The sequence below is a fragment of the Rhinatrema bivittatum genome, chromosome 2, assembly GCF_901001135.1.
Source record: "Rhinatrema bivittatum chromosome 2, aRhiBiv1.1, whole genome shotgun sequence".
Lineage (NCBI taxonomy): Eukaryota > Metazoa > Chordata > Amphibia > Gymnophiona > Rhinatrematidae > Rhinatrema > Rhinatrema bivittatum.
Window position 1 is genome coordinate 793,767,081 of NC_042616.1, and position 18,045 is coordinate 793,785,125.

Below are 18,045 nucleotides of genomic sequence, written 5' to 3' on the forward strand. Positions count from 1 at the left end.
AGCTCCGGAGTCCGTCGCGGGCGTCTCCTCCAACTCATCCCGCTGCTGTAGGGCCTGCTCGCCGCCATCATCCAGGGGAAAATCATCAGGGAGTTTGCTAAAAGAAAACCGTTTAAGATCAGCGGCTTTTTTCTTCGCGGCCATTGGTATCGCAATCCCCGCCAGATTTTTATCGTTTCGTGCAAAAAACAGATCCAGATACCTTGCAAAAGTAAGCTTATTGAGGGCTCAGGGAAGGAGCACGGCTAGCACGCGACCATCTCGTAGCGCAGCTCAACAGCGCCCCCTAATTAATATATTTTTGAGTATATATATTTATATGTTTAAAATAATTAAATATTGAAAAATAAATTGGTTGATAAGAATGTATATGTATAATTGATTGTATTTTGTATTTTTTAACTGATGTGCATGGATGAATGAGTATGCATGTGATAGATAGTTTTTATTTGTATAGATAGGGATTTGTGCAATATATGAATAAATATTGTTGTAAAAGTACATTTTCTCTGTGAGTAGGGTCATTGTATGTATGTAGAGAAAATTTAAAAAATAGTGCCCTCTGTATATAAGACTGAGCATGAGCGAGTTAAGAGACACCCTGTGTGTGTATGTGTGTGCCTGAGTGAGACTGAGCACATGAGAGTGAGAGAGAGCCTGTGGACCTGTGTGTTTGTGTGTGTAAGATTGAGCATGAGCGAGTGAGATAGCCTGTGTGTTTGTGTGAGTGAGACTAAGCATGTGCGAATGAGGGAGAGTGTATGTGCATATATGAGAGAGAGAGAGAGAAAGAGAGAACATTTATGAGCAACAACCCCACTCCACAGCTAATAGAAGACAATCTCAGGGCACCTGGAAATCAAAAGGTACCAGCTATGAAGGGCAGGGTTATTTTCTTTTTATCCTTATTAGTTTTAATTGTTGGATGTTTGTGTCTGCTATTTTGAAATGTTTTATTGGCGTTTGAAACATTTTTATGAGTTTTTAACTGTTAGATATTATTCTATTCTTCAGCTGTTATGAAATATGTATTCTTTTAATTAGTATGATTTTATTACTATTGATTTTAAATTTCTTGATTTTATTTTATTTTTTCTGAGGCATAGTGATTCTATTTTTCCATTGTTGTACTGAATACAGAGTGGTTTCCAGTTCAGTTTTTGTCTACGCATTTCTATTTATACTTATGCTCTTTTTGTTCTGTATTTGTGAGGGTCTGTCTGAATTCCTCATGTATGACCGAGGTGAGGTATTCTGCCAGTATGTAGTTTTTGTGTAGGGATCTATAGTGCCCTGGCTTGTTCTATTTTCCTAGTATGAGATGCATTGGTGTTTTAGGGCCTGGTGTAATAATAATTAGCACTTCTGCATTTCCATGGGTAGGGTTGTTACTGTTTGCATGCTGGCAGTATTGTTTTGGTATGGAGGTTTACTATATTGTTGTTATAATTCTTTTACTTGTGGCTTTTTGAGGGCTAAGCCCATACTGAACACATTACAATAGGCCTAAAACCATATTGATTTCAAGTGGGTTTTTTTTTTTTTTTTTTAACTTTTTTTGTAGGGTTTTCTGGTTGGCACCACAACAGTACATGTAAATATAAAATACATGTTGTAAGTGAAATTATTTTTTTACCCCAGACTGTACTTTTAATGTCATTTTTTATGTAAAATCTATTATAGATGCATAATTTTTAATTGAGTAGAGTGAGGTGATGGGAGGGTGCGCAAGGCTGTATAGTTCAAAAGGCAGACTTCTTCACCCACTGGGCCCATTACGACACAGCTCTCATTCCTGCTGGAACCCAGCGAGAAATGGCAATTCTCTATCTTTTCCAGGCTAGTGATAACTGATTCTATCTTCCCCTGCTGGGCCAGAAAGTGACAGCAGGAGGAGGTTGGTGGCCCACAGGGGACAGAGAACGCAGCTTGTAAAAAATAAAAAATAAAAAAATGTATGTACATTTGGAAATTCCCTATAGTATTTGAATGTAATCCACTTTGAATTGCCTGAAAGGCAGAATATAAATAAAATAAAATATACTGAATAACTAATGGACTACTGTCTTTTGCAATACTGAATATTTGTCTAAAACTTATACTGTATTATTAAAATGGTGTACCAATAATTATATGACATTCAAACATTTTTATTCCAGCTTTATAAAGAGGAATGTTTGAAAACTGTTTTTAAAAAGTGGAAGAATTAGCTTTCGGGTAAAAGCACACCTTAAAGTAAAACAAAAACAGTTAACAAAATAAGTCTCTAACAGCAGCAAGAAAAAGTTATGTGAATTTGTTCCATGTTTGAAACACATTCACACAGGCAGAACTTCTGGAAACTTATCTGCTTAGTATTGTAATAATAGAAGCATTTAGCAACTTTAACTTGTCCCATGATCTCTAATTATATAGCAAAGTTTACAGAGAAACAGGAAATTGTACAATGAGATGAAAAGTCAGCATACTGTCACTTACTGGGCCCTGGAGAATGCAGTCTTCTCTGTCGATGCTACCTCTGGAAAGCCTCACATCAGGTTTCTAAAGAAATAAAACACAACTTTTTAAATAAATCATGGCAAAAGGCAAACACTTGAAGGTTAAATTCTTCACAAAAGCAAAAATAGACATTGCAGACGCATTAGTATGCCAGAGTTTTCTTTGCTTCTTGCAACATGCTTTAACAGCCGTGCCATAAACTCTTTGTAGGCTTTGATAAAAAAAAACAAACAAAAAAACAGTAAGAATCTCTCAGATGTTTACAGCTCCCTTCCCAAAAGAAAAATGTTTAAATATTGATTGTACCATTTTCCCAACACAACATTTGAAAAACTGCATTTTAAATAACGTTTTCAGAAGTAAGCCCCTCTCTACGTGCTTTCTTCTTAATGGCGAAAATTTCAACCACAGGATGAGAAACACTGCATTAATTCCTGTTTCCTGCAGAAGGAAGGCTTATATGTACTTGGCTATATCTCCACGACTACAAACGGGGCCAATTACTGCTGCTCTTTAAACATGCATAAGCATTTGGGACACAGAAATCTAATAAAGGAATCTGGATTCAATATTCTTCTGCTGGTATGAAAAAAGAACTAATTCATATTTTACTACATTAAGGCAGACTTGGTGAAGAGAGAGCATGCTTGTTTAATCAGGAAAACAAAAATGCAGTATGTAATGGATGAATACTTTAGTAAAAAATGTAGCAAAAAATTATAGCATGTCTGTATTGACCACATTACTTTTCTAAAGGACTGGACAAAGTTAACACAAAAAATTATGAGGTCTGAGGTAAATATCAATAAACCCACTGAGCGGCCAAAATAGCCAGCTAATTTTAGGCGAACATTCAGCTAAACCTAACCGGCTAGATTTCCAACTTTATATTCACCTAAATGTATCCAAAGTTTGGACAGTTAGATTAAGAAAACAGCTGGTTAGCACTGAAAATCAGTGCTAGCTGGCCAAGTCCTTTCTCATCTGTCCCAATACAAATTGAATGTGGGGCTAATAGCATCTCCATGTCTCCTCCCACTCAATCCCCCACGATACAAATTTAATCAAGTTGACACCTGCTTCATTCTACTGTCTGCTAGCTGATTAGAAAACATAAAATTCCCTTTTCATCCTCCTCAATCTTGTCCCCACCCCCTCCCTTCTTCCAGACTGTAATTTTTTTTTTTGTAAAAAAAACCCCAATAGACCCTGCTGTTCTACTCACTCCCCACCCTCTTTCCTATTCGACTGTCAAGACATTATTTAAAAAAATATCCTCGCAGCCATTTTCCTTCCCTGCAGGTCTTCCCCCAATAAAAGCTTTATAAAAATGTCCTTGCTGCCATTTCCCTTCCTTCCCCATCTTCTCCTTTCAAAACTGAAGGTAAAAGAGACTCACATCCAGCTCTCCTTTCTCTGCGATAAATTGCAGGAAGACCTTGTAAGGCTGGAAAATTGGGCATTGAAATGGCAGATGAAATTTAATGTGGATAAGTGCAAGGTGATGCATATAGGGAAAAATAACCCATGCTATAGTTACACAATGTTGGTTTCCATATTAGGTGATACAACCCAAGAAAGAGATCTAGGTGTCATAGTGGATAACACATTGAAATCGTCAGTGCAGTGTGCTGCGGCAGTCAAAAAAGCAAACAGAATGTTGGGAATTATTAGAAAGGGAATGGTGAATAAAACGGAAAATGTCATAATGCCTCTGTATCGCTCCATGGTGAGATCGCAACTTGCATACTGTGTACAATTCTGGTCGCCGCATCCCAAAAAAGATATAGTTGTGTTGGAGAAGGTACAGAGAAGGGTGACCAAAATGATAAAGGGGATGGAACAGCTCCCCTATGAGGAAAGACTAAAGAGGTTAAGACTGTTCAGCTTGGAGAAGAGACGGCTGGAGGGGGGATATGATAGAGGTGTTTAAAATCATGAGAGGTCTAGAATGGGTAGATGTGAATCGATTATTTACTCTTTCAGATAATAGAAAGACTAGGGGGCACTCCATGAAGTTAGCATGTGGCACATTTAAAACTAATCGGAGAAAGTTCTTTTTCACTCAACGTACAATTAAACCCTGGAATTTGATGCCAGAGGATGTGGTTAGTGCAGTTGGTGTAGCTCTGTTTAAAAAAGGATTGGATAAGTTCCTGGAGGAGAAGTCCATTACCTGCTATTAATTAAGTTCACTTAGAAAATAGCCACTGCTATTACTAGCTACGGTAACATGGAATAGACTTTGTTTTTGGGTACTTGCCAGGTTCTTATGGACTGGATTGGCCACTGTTGGAAACAGGATGCTGGGCTTGATGGACCCTTAGTCTGACCCAGTATGGCATGTTCTTATGAAACTCTCTGCTGTAAATCTTCCCTCCCCCAAAAGCCCTGCAGAGCATCCCCAGCCTCTTCACCGCTATTCAAAAAAAGGATAAAGTAGGGGCTGAGGAGCCTCTATCCCCTCCCTGCTGGAGGGAGGTGAGATTGGACATATATTTTTTTTATGTTTTTTAACTGGAGGGAGGGTAAATGGCTGTGAGGCCATTTTCTCAAAAATGTTTTTGCCATTCAGGAAATTGGGAGGGAAGGAAGATGGCTGTGGGAACTTTTTAAAAATGTTCTGACAGTCAGGTTAAAGAGAGAGTGGGGAGAGAGAGTAGCGGGGGACTGTTTTTTTTTTTAATTGCAGTCAATCAGTCATCAGGATGGTAGTTGTGCATATTTCGGCCTTTTGCAGTGCCTAGATTTGGCAGAAAATCAGCCGGGTATGATTGGGCAGTGGGAATAGGTTTGTCCTGAAAGACATTCAGCAAACCTCACTGCTTTTCTGACTGTTCTTTCTTCCTGTTTTTCTCTGTTCGGCATGATGCTTTCTGCTGTCCTTGAGGGCCAGACCCTTTCCTTTTTAGTTGACACTGATACTCAGACATCTTTCCTCCCATTTTCTGTGGTAGACTCAATTAATCTACCCTTATCTGCTAACATACTGTCAATTGTAGGAATGGAGAGGCTTGGTACCTGTTGTCCCACCACTATGCTTGTGACAGTGTACACTGTGTTGTGGTCAGTGGGTCGCAGGTCCGTTCCACTATCTACTGCTCTTACCTCCAAAGCCCTGGATCCGAGCCGTCCCCAGCAGACTCCAAGATGCGCATGTGGCAGTCTGCCACCAGCCGTCCTCCACTTCCGCCCCTGGGAATTCCGACGCTGCTTTCCCCTGCCTCCGACACAGCATCTGGTCTGGGCACTCCTAGGTGCATGCGAGTGCCAATCCTGCCCTTCTTAAAGGGCCAGAGGCAGGAAAACTGGGACCAGTGCTGTCTGATGATATCACTGCCTATGAGTATATAAGGCCACTCCGACAGGTGGTCTTCATCTTGGCAATAGGTCGTCTCCACTGGAGTAGCAGTTTGCCTCTGCATTCCTGGTTCCTGATCCCAATCCTTGCTTCCATGTTCCTGGTTTCGTTGTGTGTTGTCTTGAGTTCCTGTGTCCTGTTCCTGGTTCCCCCACAAGTCTGGTCTTCTCCTGAGTCTTCATGGTCTACCTTCCGCCTGTCTTCAGCATCTTGCCTGTCCTGGCTTTCCTCTTCTCTTCGCAGTTTGGTTTGGACTCCTGGCTTTGAGGTTTGTACTTTGATGCTGCTTGATATCCGCCTGCCCTTCGACCACTGCTTGCTCATCGACTTGCTTGAACTCTGCCTGTCCAGACCTCTGCCCAGACCATGACAATGCAAAAACTTCGCCCACCCGACCACAGCCTGTACCAGTCTCTGCTGCCTGCCCCAACCACTGCTCATACTAACTCCACTTCTCTCCTGCTGGCCTTTAATACCCTATGTGACAGATCTACATCTCCACGGAGGCCCGCGACTAAGTACAGATGTCCCCAGCACCAGAGTGCTCAATCTAAGAGGAACGAGGGCTGGTACTGATGAAGCTCCTGTTGGGCCTCTGCTCCAGCCAGCTCTGCCTGTCGATGGCGGGGACCTACAGGGCTCCTCCCTGTGGGTTGCACCAATTCCACCTCATCTAAGGGTCCACTTCCACAACACACTGGTCCATGTGCCTTGGTTGTTTCTCCTACCTTTCCTCACTGTTTGCTGGGCATGGATGTCCTGTGCCAACTGGGTTGTCATATCCTGCGTGGCCTTACCACTTGTTCATTATCCATCTCTTGATACCTGGATCTTATGCTTATTGCAAGGCTTTCCAGAAAGACTATTATTGCTGTGCTTTCTCCTTCCCAGAATGATCTTTTAGACACCCTGAGGGTCCCTGATGAACTGTGGATGTCAAAGCACTGTAGAGTAAGATTGTTATCTACTGCTCCTGTTTCTGTGACTATAAATTTCAGCAAACCCCTCCACAAGCAACTCCATTACTCCTGAAGCCTAAGGGGGAGGCAGGCAGGCAGGCATTGTCCCAGTTATCTAGTCCTTGCTTGATCAGGATTCCTCATAACTATTTAAGCCCCTGTAATATTCCAATTTGGCCCATCTTGAAGCCCCCTACGGCCACCTGGCAACTTATCCAGGACCTCCAGACTGTAAATACCTGCATAATCCCCCGTTTCCTATTGTCTCCAATACTGCTACTGCATTGTCTGTTATTCTCCCTGATATTGCAATTTCCACTTTTATTGACTTTTGTGATACCTTCTTTAGTATTAGACTCCTTTTCAATTTGCAATTCTTATTCGTGTTCACCTTCCAGGGTACCCAATATACCTGTACTATGTTGTCGCAGGCCTACACTGAAAGCTCATTTTCAATCAGGGCCTTCACAACGATTTACAGAATCTTCTATTGTCTTCTACTCTGGTACAGTATGTCAATGATCTCCTTCTTTATTGCTCTGACATATCCAGCCATTTGAATGGCCTTTAGGTTCTTCTCCAAACTATGGCCTGAAAGGGGAATAATGTTGATAAAACCAAACTAAAGCTTTCCTTGCCATTGGTAGTTTACTTGAGGCATAAATTATCCCAGGGGTTTTGGCAATTTGCCCCCAACCACTTGCAAGTCTTCCATTTGGTTCCTTACCCTCGCATCGTGAATTCTTTTCTTTTTGGGCTTGGCTGTGCATTGTCACCAGAGGAGTCCTGGTTTTGCCATTCTTGCGCTGTTCACTAAACCCTTTCATTAGGCAAGCCAGTGCCACTGGACTCAGTTCAGTGGTCTGACCAGTGTGAGACATTCTTCTGTACTCTTAAGCAATCCCTGGCCTCTGCTCCTGTGTTAGGACTTCCTGATTATTTAAAAGAATCTCATTTGTACAAGCTATTGAAAATGCAGAAAGTGAGAGCAGAAAAATGCAGTTATCTTTTACACCAACAGAAACTTAAATTGGTTTGTGCCATCTTGATACAAAACTGGAACTTGGATCTCAAAATGTCGATAGACAAGATCGCCCCTTGCAGAAGCACAAACATAAAAAATTCAAATCCAACTCCGTGGTTTACACCAGAATTAAAAGCGCTAAAGAGAATGGGTAGGAAACCAGAATGAAAATGGTGCAAATTAGAGTTAGACCTAGACAAAACCACATGCAGATACCACCATATGACATTGCAAGGCTACGAATGAGGCAAAGAAGGCTTATTACACAAAACAATCAAGCAAGCAGAGAATTCACCCAAAGTGCTATTCTGGACCATAAATAAATTCCTGGGATCCACCTCTCCCATACCCTCCACCTTCATAACCATGACTCACTGGAACAATTTAGCAGATTTCTTCATGGAGAAAACAGCATGCATCTAATTTGAATTAGACAACAAACTAGCAGGTTACCTCCCACAAACTCCAAAACAGCCAACTCCAAAATACTCGCATAAGACTTCAGCCCAGTACAAGAAGATAATGCATACATCCTTCTCACAGCTTTTAAGTCAACCAACAGCTATGAAGACCCCTGCCCATCCTGGTTAATCCAACAAGCAAAACGTGGACTGTTTCACTGTATTCGGACCATCATCAATGCTTCACTAGCAGAGCCTTAATTACCGAAACGTCTAAAAAGAGCAGTAATCAGATCCACCTTGAAGAAACCTAACTTGGACCCACAATGATCCAAGCAACTACTACCCAGTTTCTAAGCTCCTTTTCTAAGCAAGATTATAGAGAAGGCAGTACTAACAACTCTCTAATTATCTGATCACCACAAACTACTTAGACTAGAATTGCACACAATGCTCAAGGTGCGGTTGCACTGTGGATCAGTAACAGAGGCAATATATTTTCCGTTTTATTCTCCATTCCTTTTCGGATCATTTCTAACATTCTTTTTGCTTTTTTGGCCACTGCTGCACATTAAGCAGAGGATTTCAATGTATTGCCCACAAGATCCGTTTCCTGAGTGGTCACTCCCAATACAGAACCCAGCATAGTGAACCTGTATTTGGAATTATTTTTCTTATGTGTATCACTTTGTACTTTTCCACATTAAATTTTATCTGCCTCTCTGATGCTTAGTTTCATACTCCCACAAAGTCCTTCTGTAGTTCCTTGCATGTCATTGCTGGTTTAACAACTTTGAATAATTGTGTCATCTGCAAATTTGATCACCTCATTCGTCGTTCCAGATCATTTATAAATATGTTATACAATACAGGTCCCAGTATCAATCCTTGCGATACACTAACAACATTTCTCTATTTGGAAAACTTCCTCTTTAGTACTACCCTCTGTTTCCTATCTTTTAACCAGTTACCAGTCCACAACAGAACACTGCCTCCTATCCCATAACTATTTAATTTCCTGCCAAATGCCTTCTGAAAATTAAATACACTATATCAACTGGCTCACCTTTATGTACATATTTATACCTTTAAAAAAAATCTGAAAGATTGGTAAGGCAAGACTCTCCTTAGCTAAAACCATGCTGTCTCTTCATGACTAAACCATGTCTATCTATATGGCCAATGATTTTGTTAGGTTACAAATTACTAGTAACAGGTTTTCAGTTTGAGCTCTTTTAGGACTCTGGAGAGAATGCTATCCAGTCCTGGTGATTATCACAACCAGTATCATCTAGCTCTATTCAAGATGCATCAAGAGTTTTCTTACTAGGAATCTCTCCTCTTTTTCAAGCCAACGCTGATCATCTTCCATTTCTTGTTGTTGTCTTATCAGTCTTTCCTCCATTACATGTGTTGGCAGAACCTGTCCCATCCCTCGCATATCCAGGGATCCCGAATCCTGAAGAAAAAGACAAGTACAGACTTGCTATACTACATTTTCTCTCTATTATCTATATTTTATTTGACAGATTAACACGTAACAGCTAATTCTCCATAGATTAAATAAAAGAATAGAGGACAGCTCTTCTAAGATCAAATATGTGGTGAAAGAAAAGTATATATTTTATAGAAATTTGAATACAATCTGTGGGCAATTTTCAACGTGCCCACTTTAGTGTGAAGTCCACACTTACTTATAATCCATAGTCTTTGCATCAATTTTCAAAGGAAAATTATGTGTGGATTTTCACATTGAAAACTATTGCTGATAGAAAGTATGAATGGACACTTGCACCTGCTTTTTGTATGGGAAAAACTTTACCTGAAAAGTAAACATGTAGATTTGAAAATGCAATCACCACACATACTTGCTATCCTCTGTTCTAAACACTTTTCTGGGAACCTCTTCTCTCAATGTGGATAAAAGTACGTAGACTTTTAGCTACAAGGATGGTAGGCAATTTTTGGACAGCAAACTTATGTGGGTAAAATGCTATTTACCTATGGAAATTGCTTTGAAAATTGCTCTCACTGATCACAGGTGTGGGGAAGTGCACCAAAGTTAAATTGTGCACCAAAGTTAAATTGAACAATCACATTACTTCCCAACTATATCTCAAAAACAAATAATTGATCTCACAGGGCTATAAGCCACATCACATTTTACATTATACAAATTAATCGGTAACTGAGGACCCAAACACCAATATACAACATGGTCATCATTCCTTGTGAAATAAGATATCAGAGCCTTTAAAATTACCAGTTTTACTGTAGTGTGATTGCTACTTTTTGATCTTTAGTTTTTATCACCAAAATGAAGTGATTTATCAGTAAATAAAGCAAAGCTGCTTATTTCTAACAGGTGTTCTCCATAGACAGCAGGACTAATCAACCACAAAAGTGGGTTATGTCATACGAGAGCACTGAGAAGGAAAGCTCTCTCAGAATAGAGAAAACCTGAGAAGGATTTCTGAGCATGCATAGGTGTTCCTGCACAGTTGCTACTGCTCAAGTCTTCTCAGTCTTTGCAGTAAGCTAACATTCAACTCAAAGGGGTGACAGATGGAACTGTGTGTCTGATTTGTCTTGCTGTCTGTGGAGAATGGCTGTTACAGGTAAGCATTTTTTCTCTCTCTATGGATAAGCAGGACAGTAATCAGCTGCACAAATGGGGACTCCCAAATTAAGGACTGCATTCAAATTTTTGTTATGCTCTTATATCAGTAGTGAAAAATATGTAACCTGTATGATGAGGTTGGAGGGAGAACTGAAAGAATTAAACTGAAAGAATTAAATAAACTTTGAAAATTGCTGGACTAATACTGCTGTCTGGACATGATGCATTTTCTAGGCAATAAAGAGCAGTGAAAGTGTGAACAGAATATCAGGAGGCAGTTTTGGAAATATCTTCTGTGAAAGTAGAACCAAGATAAGCTAAGAAAGATGCAGTATCTATGATCTGATAAGCTTTCACCTTACTTTGAAGTTCTTGCCCTGATGCAATAAGAAATCCACATGGAAAGAGCTGATTGAGATGAACAGCTGTGATGACTTTCTAAAGGATCTTGTTCTCTTCAAACAGATCACAAAGCCCTTCTGCAATTGGTGTATGAAGAGCCTGTTTGGCCTTATGTGCATGTGATCTTGGGAAAACGCTATTGAGAGACCACTTTTGGTAGAAATTTAGGATGAGTTTTCAAAATTACTCTGTTGTGGAAAAACTGGGCGTATCAAGAATATGAGATGAGTGCTTATACCTTGTTTATTCTTCATGCAGAAGTTACAGCTATCGGAAACAAAATGTTCCAAGAAAGGATTTCATGTGCCGAGGAATAACTATGTTTAGATTTATTTATTTTTAATTTTTATATACCGAAGTTCTTGTAGGGACTACAAATCACTCCGGTTTACATAAAACGAAGAACTGCTCAACAGAGAGCTGAGCTTTACATGGAACAGTAGAACATATGGAACAGTATAACTGGTTGACAATTTAACATAGAGCTAAATAAAGAAATAATAGTTTAACTGGTAATAAATAGTAATAAGTAAAGAAATATAATATATTATATAAGTAGTATAACTATTTAACGTAGCAATAAATATAAATATAAGCAATGCCAAATATATATATGAAATAAAGTAAATTTTTGATCTCAAAGATAATTGTCCAGTTGTAGATATTTTAGAATTAGTACTGGATACAGTGACCATAATTAGGGTAATTAGGATACTTAGTAATTAGGGAGTCTGTCTGTCACTTAAGCGTCTGGGAAAGCTTGTTGGAAGAGAAAAGTCTTCAGTCTTTTTTTGAATTCTTGATGACTGGGTTCTAGTCTAAGATCTGGGGGAAGCGTGTTCCATAGGTGTGGGCCTGCTGAAGATAGCGCTCGCTTGCTCAATGATGATTTTATTTGTGGAGCAAGCAGAGTTCCTCTGTATGCGCTTCTGATTGGTCTGGAGGAAGTGTGTAGTTGTAGTTGCGAGCTTAATGTGATGGGAGCTAGTTTGTTTGTCACTTTATGGATGATAGTGAGTACCTTATAGAATATCCTTTGTTTAATGGGTAGCCAATGTAAGTTCCGGAGGATTGGGGTGATATGATCTTTTTTGTTAGTGCTAGTTAGAATTCTAGCCGCTGAATTCTGAACCATCTGTAATGGTTTGATGGTGTTGGCGGGTATACCAAGTAGCAGGGAATTGCAATAGTCTAGCTTAGAAAGAATGATGGATTGTAGTACTAGCCTGAAGTCGGAGAAGTGAAGGAGGGGTTTAAGTTTTTTGAGGACTTGCAGTTTGTAAAAGCAGTCCTTTGTGGTATTGTTTACGAACTTTTTTAGGTTTAGATGATTATCAAGCCATGCTCCAAGGTCTCTGACGTCCTGAAGATTAGGCGATCTTTGATTGGTGATTTTAGATAAGTTAGATAAGTTAGTTCTTTAATGAATCTGGCAACTGTAGATTGCTGTGAGATAGAAATTCTCTGAATTTTCATGGTATGCTCCTTAGTGCTAAAATGTACCTATGACTGATTTAGTTTTCAAACCGGAGTTAGATAGTCTTAAGAGGCATTGCAGTAAGAGGGTAAAAATGGCATTTGAAAGGGTCTCGATTAACTCTTGAACATTAAATAGAAAATCATTTCCATTTAATGGTGTAAGATGTTCTAGTAGAGCATTTTCTTCACGATAAAATATTTACAAACATTCGATATTCTGCTTTTTCCAGGTTTGGTCTCAAAGCGGACTACATAAATTAAGACAAACAAATATAACATTGTTAAATGTAGTTAATACTGACTGCCATTGTATGGCATTAAGACCAAGAGTGGGGAAAAATGTATTATGCCAAATGAGCCACCTGAGAAAAGGCCTGGTTGAATAGCCATGCCTTGGCTTTTTTCTAGAACATGAAATAGTTTAGTTCCTGGTGGATGGATAAAGGAACCTCATTTCAGATCTCGGGTGCATACATGCTGAAGGCTTTTAGTCTTGTGCAGTTCAATTTGGAAGAAGTTAGGGTGGGGAGGAAAGAAGGCAAGGAGATGGGTGAGATACTCCGGGGCCTGATTGCTCACACATTTGAAGATGAAGCAGAGGATTTTGAATTTCAATCAGTTTCAATTAGTAGCCAACGTAGTCTGTTGAAGATGGGGGTTATATGGTCTGACAGTTTGTCCCCTACTAGGATTCTGGCCATGTTTTGCACAAGTTGTAGTTGTTTCAAGCAGGTCTGGGAAGTATTGTCCAGAAGATAATTAAAGTAATCTAAACAACCCTAGGGAAATTTGGTCTAGTGGGCAGAAGACTGGTTAATTTTCTGTAATATATTTACCACCTCTTTAGGGTGATGGTTCCAAAGTCAGCTAGCATGGTGTTGTCTGGAGTGAGTTGAGATATTCCTGCGGATAGAGAAGATGTGGATATTAAAGTGAGGTGTGAAGGAGGGAGATTTGTCAAAGGAGGAATATATTGCTAGGATCTTATCCAGGAAGAATTTAGCAAAGTCCTCTGATGTGTGGCCCCCTATGGAAGTGAAAATGATCTGAAAAATAGGTTTGGATAGCTTTTGAACTAATTCAAACAATTTACTCGGATGGCTCATATACAATGTACTCCCTCAGCTCTTGATCTTTTAGTTTGAGTGCCTATGCAGTCAGTTAAACCTTTTTCCTTTTCCAGCTTCAAATACCAGAGAATTAAATTCCTGAATACCAAATAACATTTCTTAAAAAATTAAACAGTTCAAACTCACTGTAGATGTCAGGGTATCAAGGATAGTTGCAAAGACCAGTTGAGCTCTAAGTTTATGGAAGTCCAGAAGTCAGAGGAGAGACAACTGCAACTGTGGTAGAAACTGTAGATACTAGTGAATAGTAGTGGGTTAGGAATAAATAGGTGAAAAAGTGGTGCTCTAAAAAGCCTGTAAAGAACTCAGGAACGAACTGTTAGCTTGCCAAGAGCCTTTTGTAATTGAAAATTTCTGCAGGAAATGAATTGTACCAGGCAATCCTTAGGGCAAGGGACGAATAGTACGAAGCAAGAGAACAGACAGAAAGACAAAGTGTAACAGGATAGATTTTATTTTATTTAACAGCTTTTCTATACCGCCTATACAAGCTATTGCAGATCTAGGCGGTTTACAGATAAAAACATTAATAAACATAGATCCAATAAGGAGCTCAGAAACATTCAAACTATAACCAATCAGAAAAGAGCTCTACAACATGCAGAAAATCTAAGCTGTGCAATATCACAAAATGACACTGGGTGGCATCATAATAAAAAAAACATACATACATATGATGTAGAGATAGAACATAGAGTTCTAGCTGTTTGGAAACTTAGACCACCTTTGCTTGGCAAAAGGCTGCTCCATGCTTCTTCACATTCTGTTTGCAAATATGGAAATTCATGTGTGTTTTACTTTTCCACTAGGCTAGTTCTAGATGGCGGGACTGATGTTTTAAGAGAAGACAACTGTCCTCATAAAACCAAGGAGAGTCCCTATGGTGCTTCATTGGCCTAGATTGTAACGGTGCTAGGGTGTCCCATTACTGCAGTAAATTTGTTGTTCTATTGTTGGACTAGGACCTCTGGTGGGTCTGAGAGTGTTAGAGTTTTAGGTATATTAAGAAGTTTATTTATTTAGTTATTGTTTAAAACTTTCAGTTGTGACTGAGGAAACGTTCCTGGATGGAGGATTGAAGGGTAAGAAGAAATGGTGGTTCGGATCAGGTTGTGTGCTCTGACCTAGACCTGTGCACAGGTGGCTTACAAAAGAGCTAAGTACACTTTCTGCTGTTTAAATTATTTTAGAGCTAAATATAGAAGTTATCTTTAATTGCATTATTGTGTGCCTTTGGATTTTTGAAGGGGCAGATTTAATTTAAGAAAAAAGTGTGGAATCTAGATTGCTTTTGTAGTTTTGAAGGGGAAAAAAACCCCTTTTTGTTTCTGGCCTTGTAACTATTGGGTGGGGCTGATTAAATTGCCATAAGACCATTGTGTTGAGGCGGGGCAGAGTCTTTTTGTCTGCGAGTATTCCTGTGCACAGAAGTCTTCCAAAACAGCTAAGTACATTTTTCGATACTTAAATTACCTTGTAGTTGCCTATATTTGCATTATTGGGTACCTTTGGTTTTTTTGAGGGGGCAAATTAAATTTAAGAAAAGTGGGGAATTTAGATGTTTTGTAGTTTTGTAAAAGTAAGAGAAAATACCCTTAACTTTCAGTAACTGTTAAAAGCTCTCCCTCCCTACCCCTCTACCCACCCACCCCAAACTTGCTCTTCTAATATAGTCTTTGCAGGGATACATAATTGCAGTAATTGGTAACAAGATATGTTGCTAATCTTTATAAGATTAAAGGGGTTTTCTATCAATTCAAATTAACAAAATGACTATTATTCAATTAAGCACCTGTGGTGCCTTTGCCTTGAGGCAAACCATCTAGAGAGCTTAGGGCTTGCCCCATTTGTTCACAACTCTCTTCAATGAACAAGGAGCTGACTCACCTTAAAGGTGAATTAACTACAATAAAAAAGGAATTAGTAACCACCAAGGAAGCCTCACCTACTTTACAGCATTCAGGACCTTCCCCCCATTGCCACAAAACAGTCAGAAACCTAGAAACAAATGGTTTACAGTGGGCTCAGGTAGATAAGACCTGTGACCCAAAGACACACACTCTTCTCAACTATACAGGCCATATGCCCTCCCCCACTTTTACAGAGCATCCAGAAGCTTAGGAATAAATGGATTACAGTGGGCTCTGATAAGATAAGACCTGTGATACAGAGACACCATCTCGCTCCAATGACACAAATATAAAATGCCTTCTTTGTATTGGAAACTGAAGATGCTCTAGCACTGGAGAATGAAGTGTTATTTCTAAAGAAAGAAGAAACTGAATATGAACAGAAATCTCATAACAGAACCAAAAACCATAACAAAAAACTCCTTCTGCTGGGAGACAGTCAATAGAAGCACTAATCTGGGAATTCTTTTCGAGGGGAAAACTATAGTTAAATGCCTTCCAGGATCCTCAGCTGGTAAAAATACAAATCAGATAGTCAATGCAATCAAAGAAAAAGTAAGGACTTTGAAATTGACATTATCATCCATCTAGCAACCAATAACCTTGCTAGAAACAGCATCCAAGTGGTACAGAGAGATTTTCAGACTCTGGGGAAGCAGACTGGGCACATGGCGAAGAATATTGCTTTTTCAGAAGTGTTACTTGTTCATGGAAAGAGGAAGGAGAGGCTAGCCACATTCATAACTTCAATACATGGCTCAAAACCTGGTGTAAGCAAGAAAGTTCTGGATATATTGGAGTATGGAGCCATGTATGGCTCTGTATCAAAGATGGCTTACATCTGTCTGTGGGAGGAAAAATGATCCTAAGTGAAAAATTCAAAATTCATACCACAAGCATTTACACCAGAAGATATAGGGGGCAACTCCATGAAGTTGGCATGTAGCACATTTAAATCAAATCGGAGAAAATTCTTTTTCACTCAGTACACAATTAAGCTATGAAATTCATTGCCAAATGATGTGGTTAAGGAAGTCAGTGTAGCTGGGTTTAAAAAAGGTTTGGATAAGTGCCTGGGGGAGAAGTCCATAAATTGCTATTAATCATTTCGAATAAGGGAACAGCCACTACTTATTACTGGTATCAGTAGCATGGGATAATAGAAAGACTAGGGGGCAGTCCATGAAGTTAGCATGTGGCACATTTAAAACTAATCTGAGAAAGTTCTTTTTCACTCAACGCACAATTAAACTCTGGAATTTGTTGCCAGAGGATGTGGTTAGTGCAGTTAGTATAGCTGTGTTTAAAAAAGGATTAGATAAGTTCTTGGAGGAGAAGTCCATTACCTGCTATTAATTAAGTTGACTTAGAAAATAGCCACTGCTATTACTAGCAACAGTAACATGGAATAGACTTAGTTTTTGGGTACTTGCCAGATTCTTATGGCCTGGATTGGCCACTGTTAGAAACAGGATGCTGTGCTTGATGGACCCTTGGTCTGACCCAGTATGGCATGTTCTTATGTTCTTATGGGTACTTGCCAGGTACTTGTAACCTGGATTGGCCATTGTTAGAAAAAAGATGCTGGGCTTGATGGACACTTGGTCTGATCCAGTAAGGCAACTTATGTTATTATATAAATGTAAGAGAAAGCAAATGTTGCTTACCTGTAACAAGTTTTTATCACAGGACAGCAAGATGTTAGTCCTCACATATGGGTGACATCACAGGATGGAGTCCAGTCACGGAACACTTTTGTCAAAGTTTCCAGAACTTTGACTGGCCCCTACTGGGCATGCCCAGCATGGCATTAACCCTGCAGCCAGCAGGGGTCCCCCTTCAGTCTTATTTAAAAGCTACAGGCAGTGCCGAAAAATAAAATAATAAAACGTTACGAACCCAATACCGCGGGGGCAGCGGGCGGGTTTCGTGAGGACTAACATTCTGCTGTCCTGTGAGAACACCTGTTACAGGTAAGCAACATTTGCTTTCTCACAGGACAAGCAGGATTGTAGTCCTCACATATGGGTGAGTACCGAGCTCAGGATGTCAGAACATGCACCAAATGTACCCAAGGGCATGCAACAGGTACAACAACTGGGGTGGAATTTGGTAGAGGGCATCCTGAACCCCATCTGGCAGGCGGAAGGGTGTTGGTATGTCACGTTGTAAACAGGTTACGAAGGACAGACTAGCCAAAGATGGAATCTTGTCTTCCGGCTTTGTCCAAGCAATTGTGGGCTGCAAAGGTGTGGAGATA

At 39.7% G+C, this 18,045-nt stretch overlaps 1 protein-coding gene across 24 annotated transcripts in view; it reads right to left on the minus strand.

The window, feature by feature from the left end:
- The window catches only part of PTK2 (protein tyrosine kinase 2), a 1,447,287-nt gene that overhangs the window by 156,997 nt on the left and 1,272,245 nt on the right, over positions 1–18,045 (minus strand). For 23 of the 24 annotated variants that reach the window (XM_029592091.1, XM_029592099.1, XM_029592089.1 and 20 more), the window contains 2 exons: positions 9,572–9,703; positions 2,479–2,541 (listed from right to left, as the gene is read on the minus strand). In XM_029592091.1, the coding sequence (XP_029447951.1) occupies positions 2,479–2,541; positions 9,572–9,703 (195 nt within the window). The remainder of the gene's footprint in view (positions 1–2,478; positions 2,542–9,571; positions 9,704–18,045) is intronic. The other variant, XM_029592109.1, reaches the window with a different exon arrangement.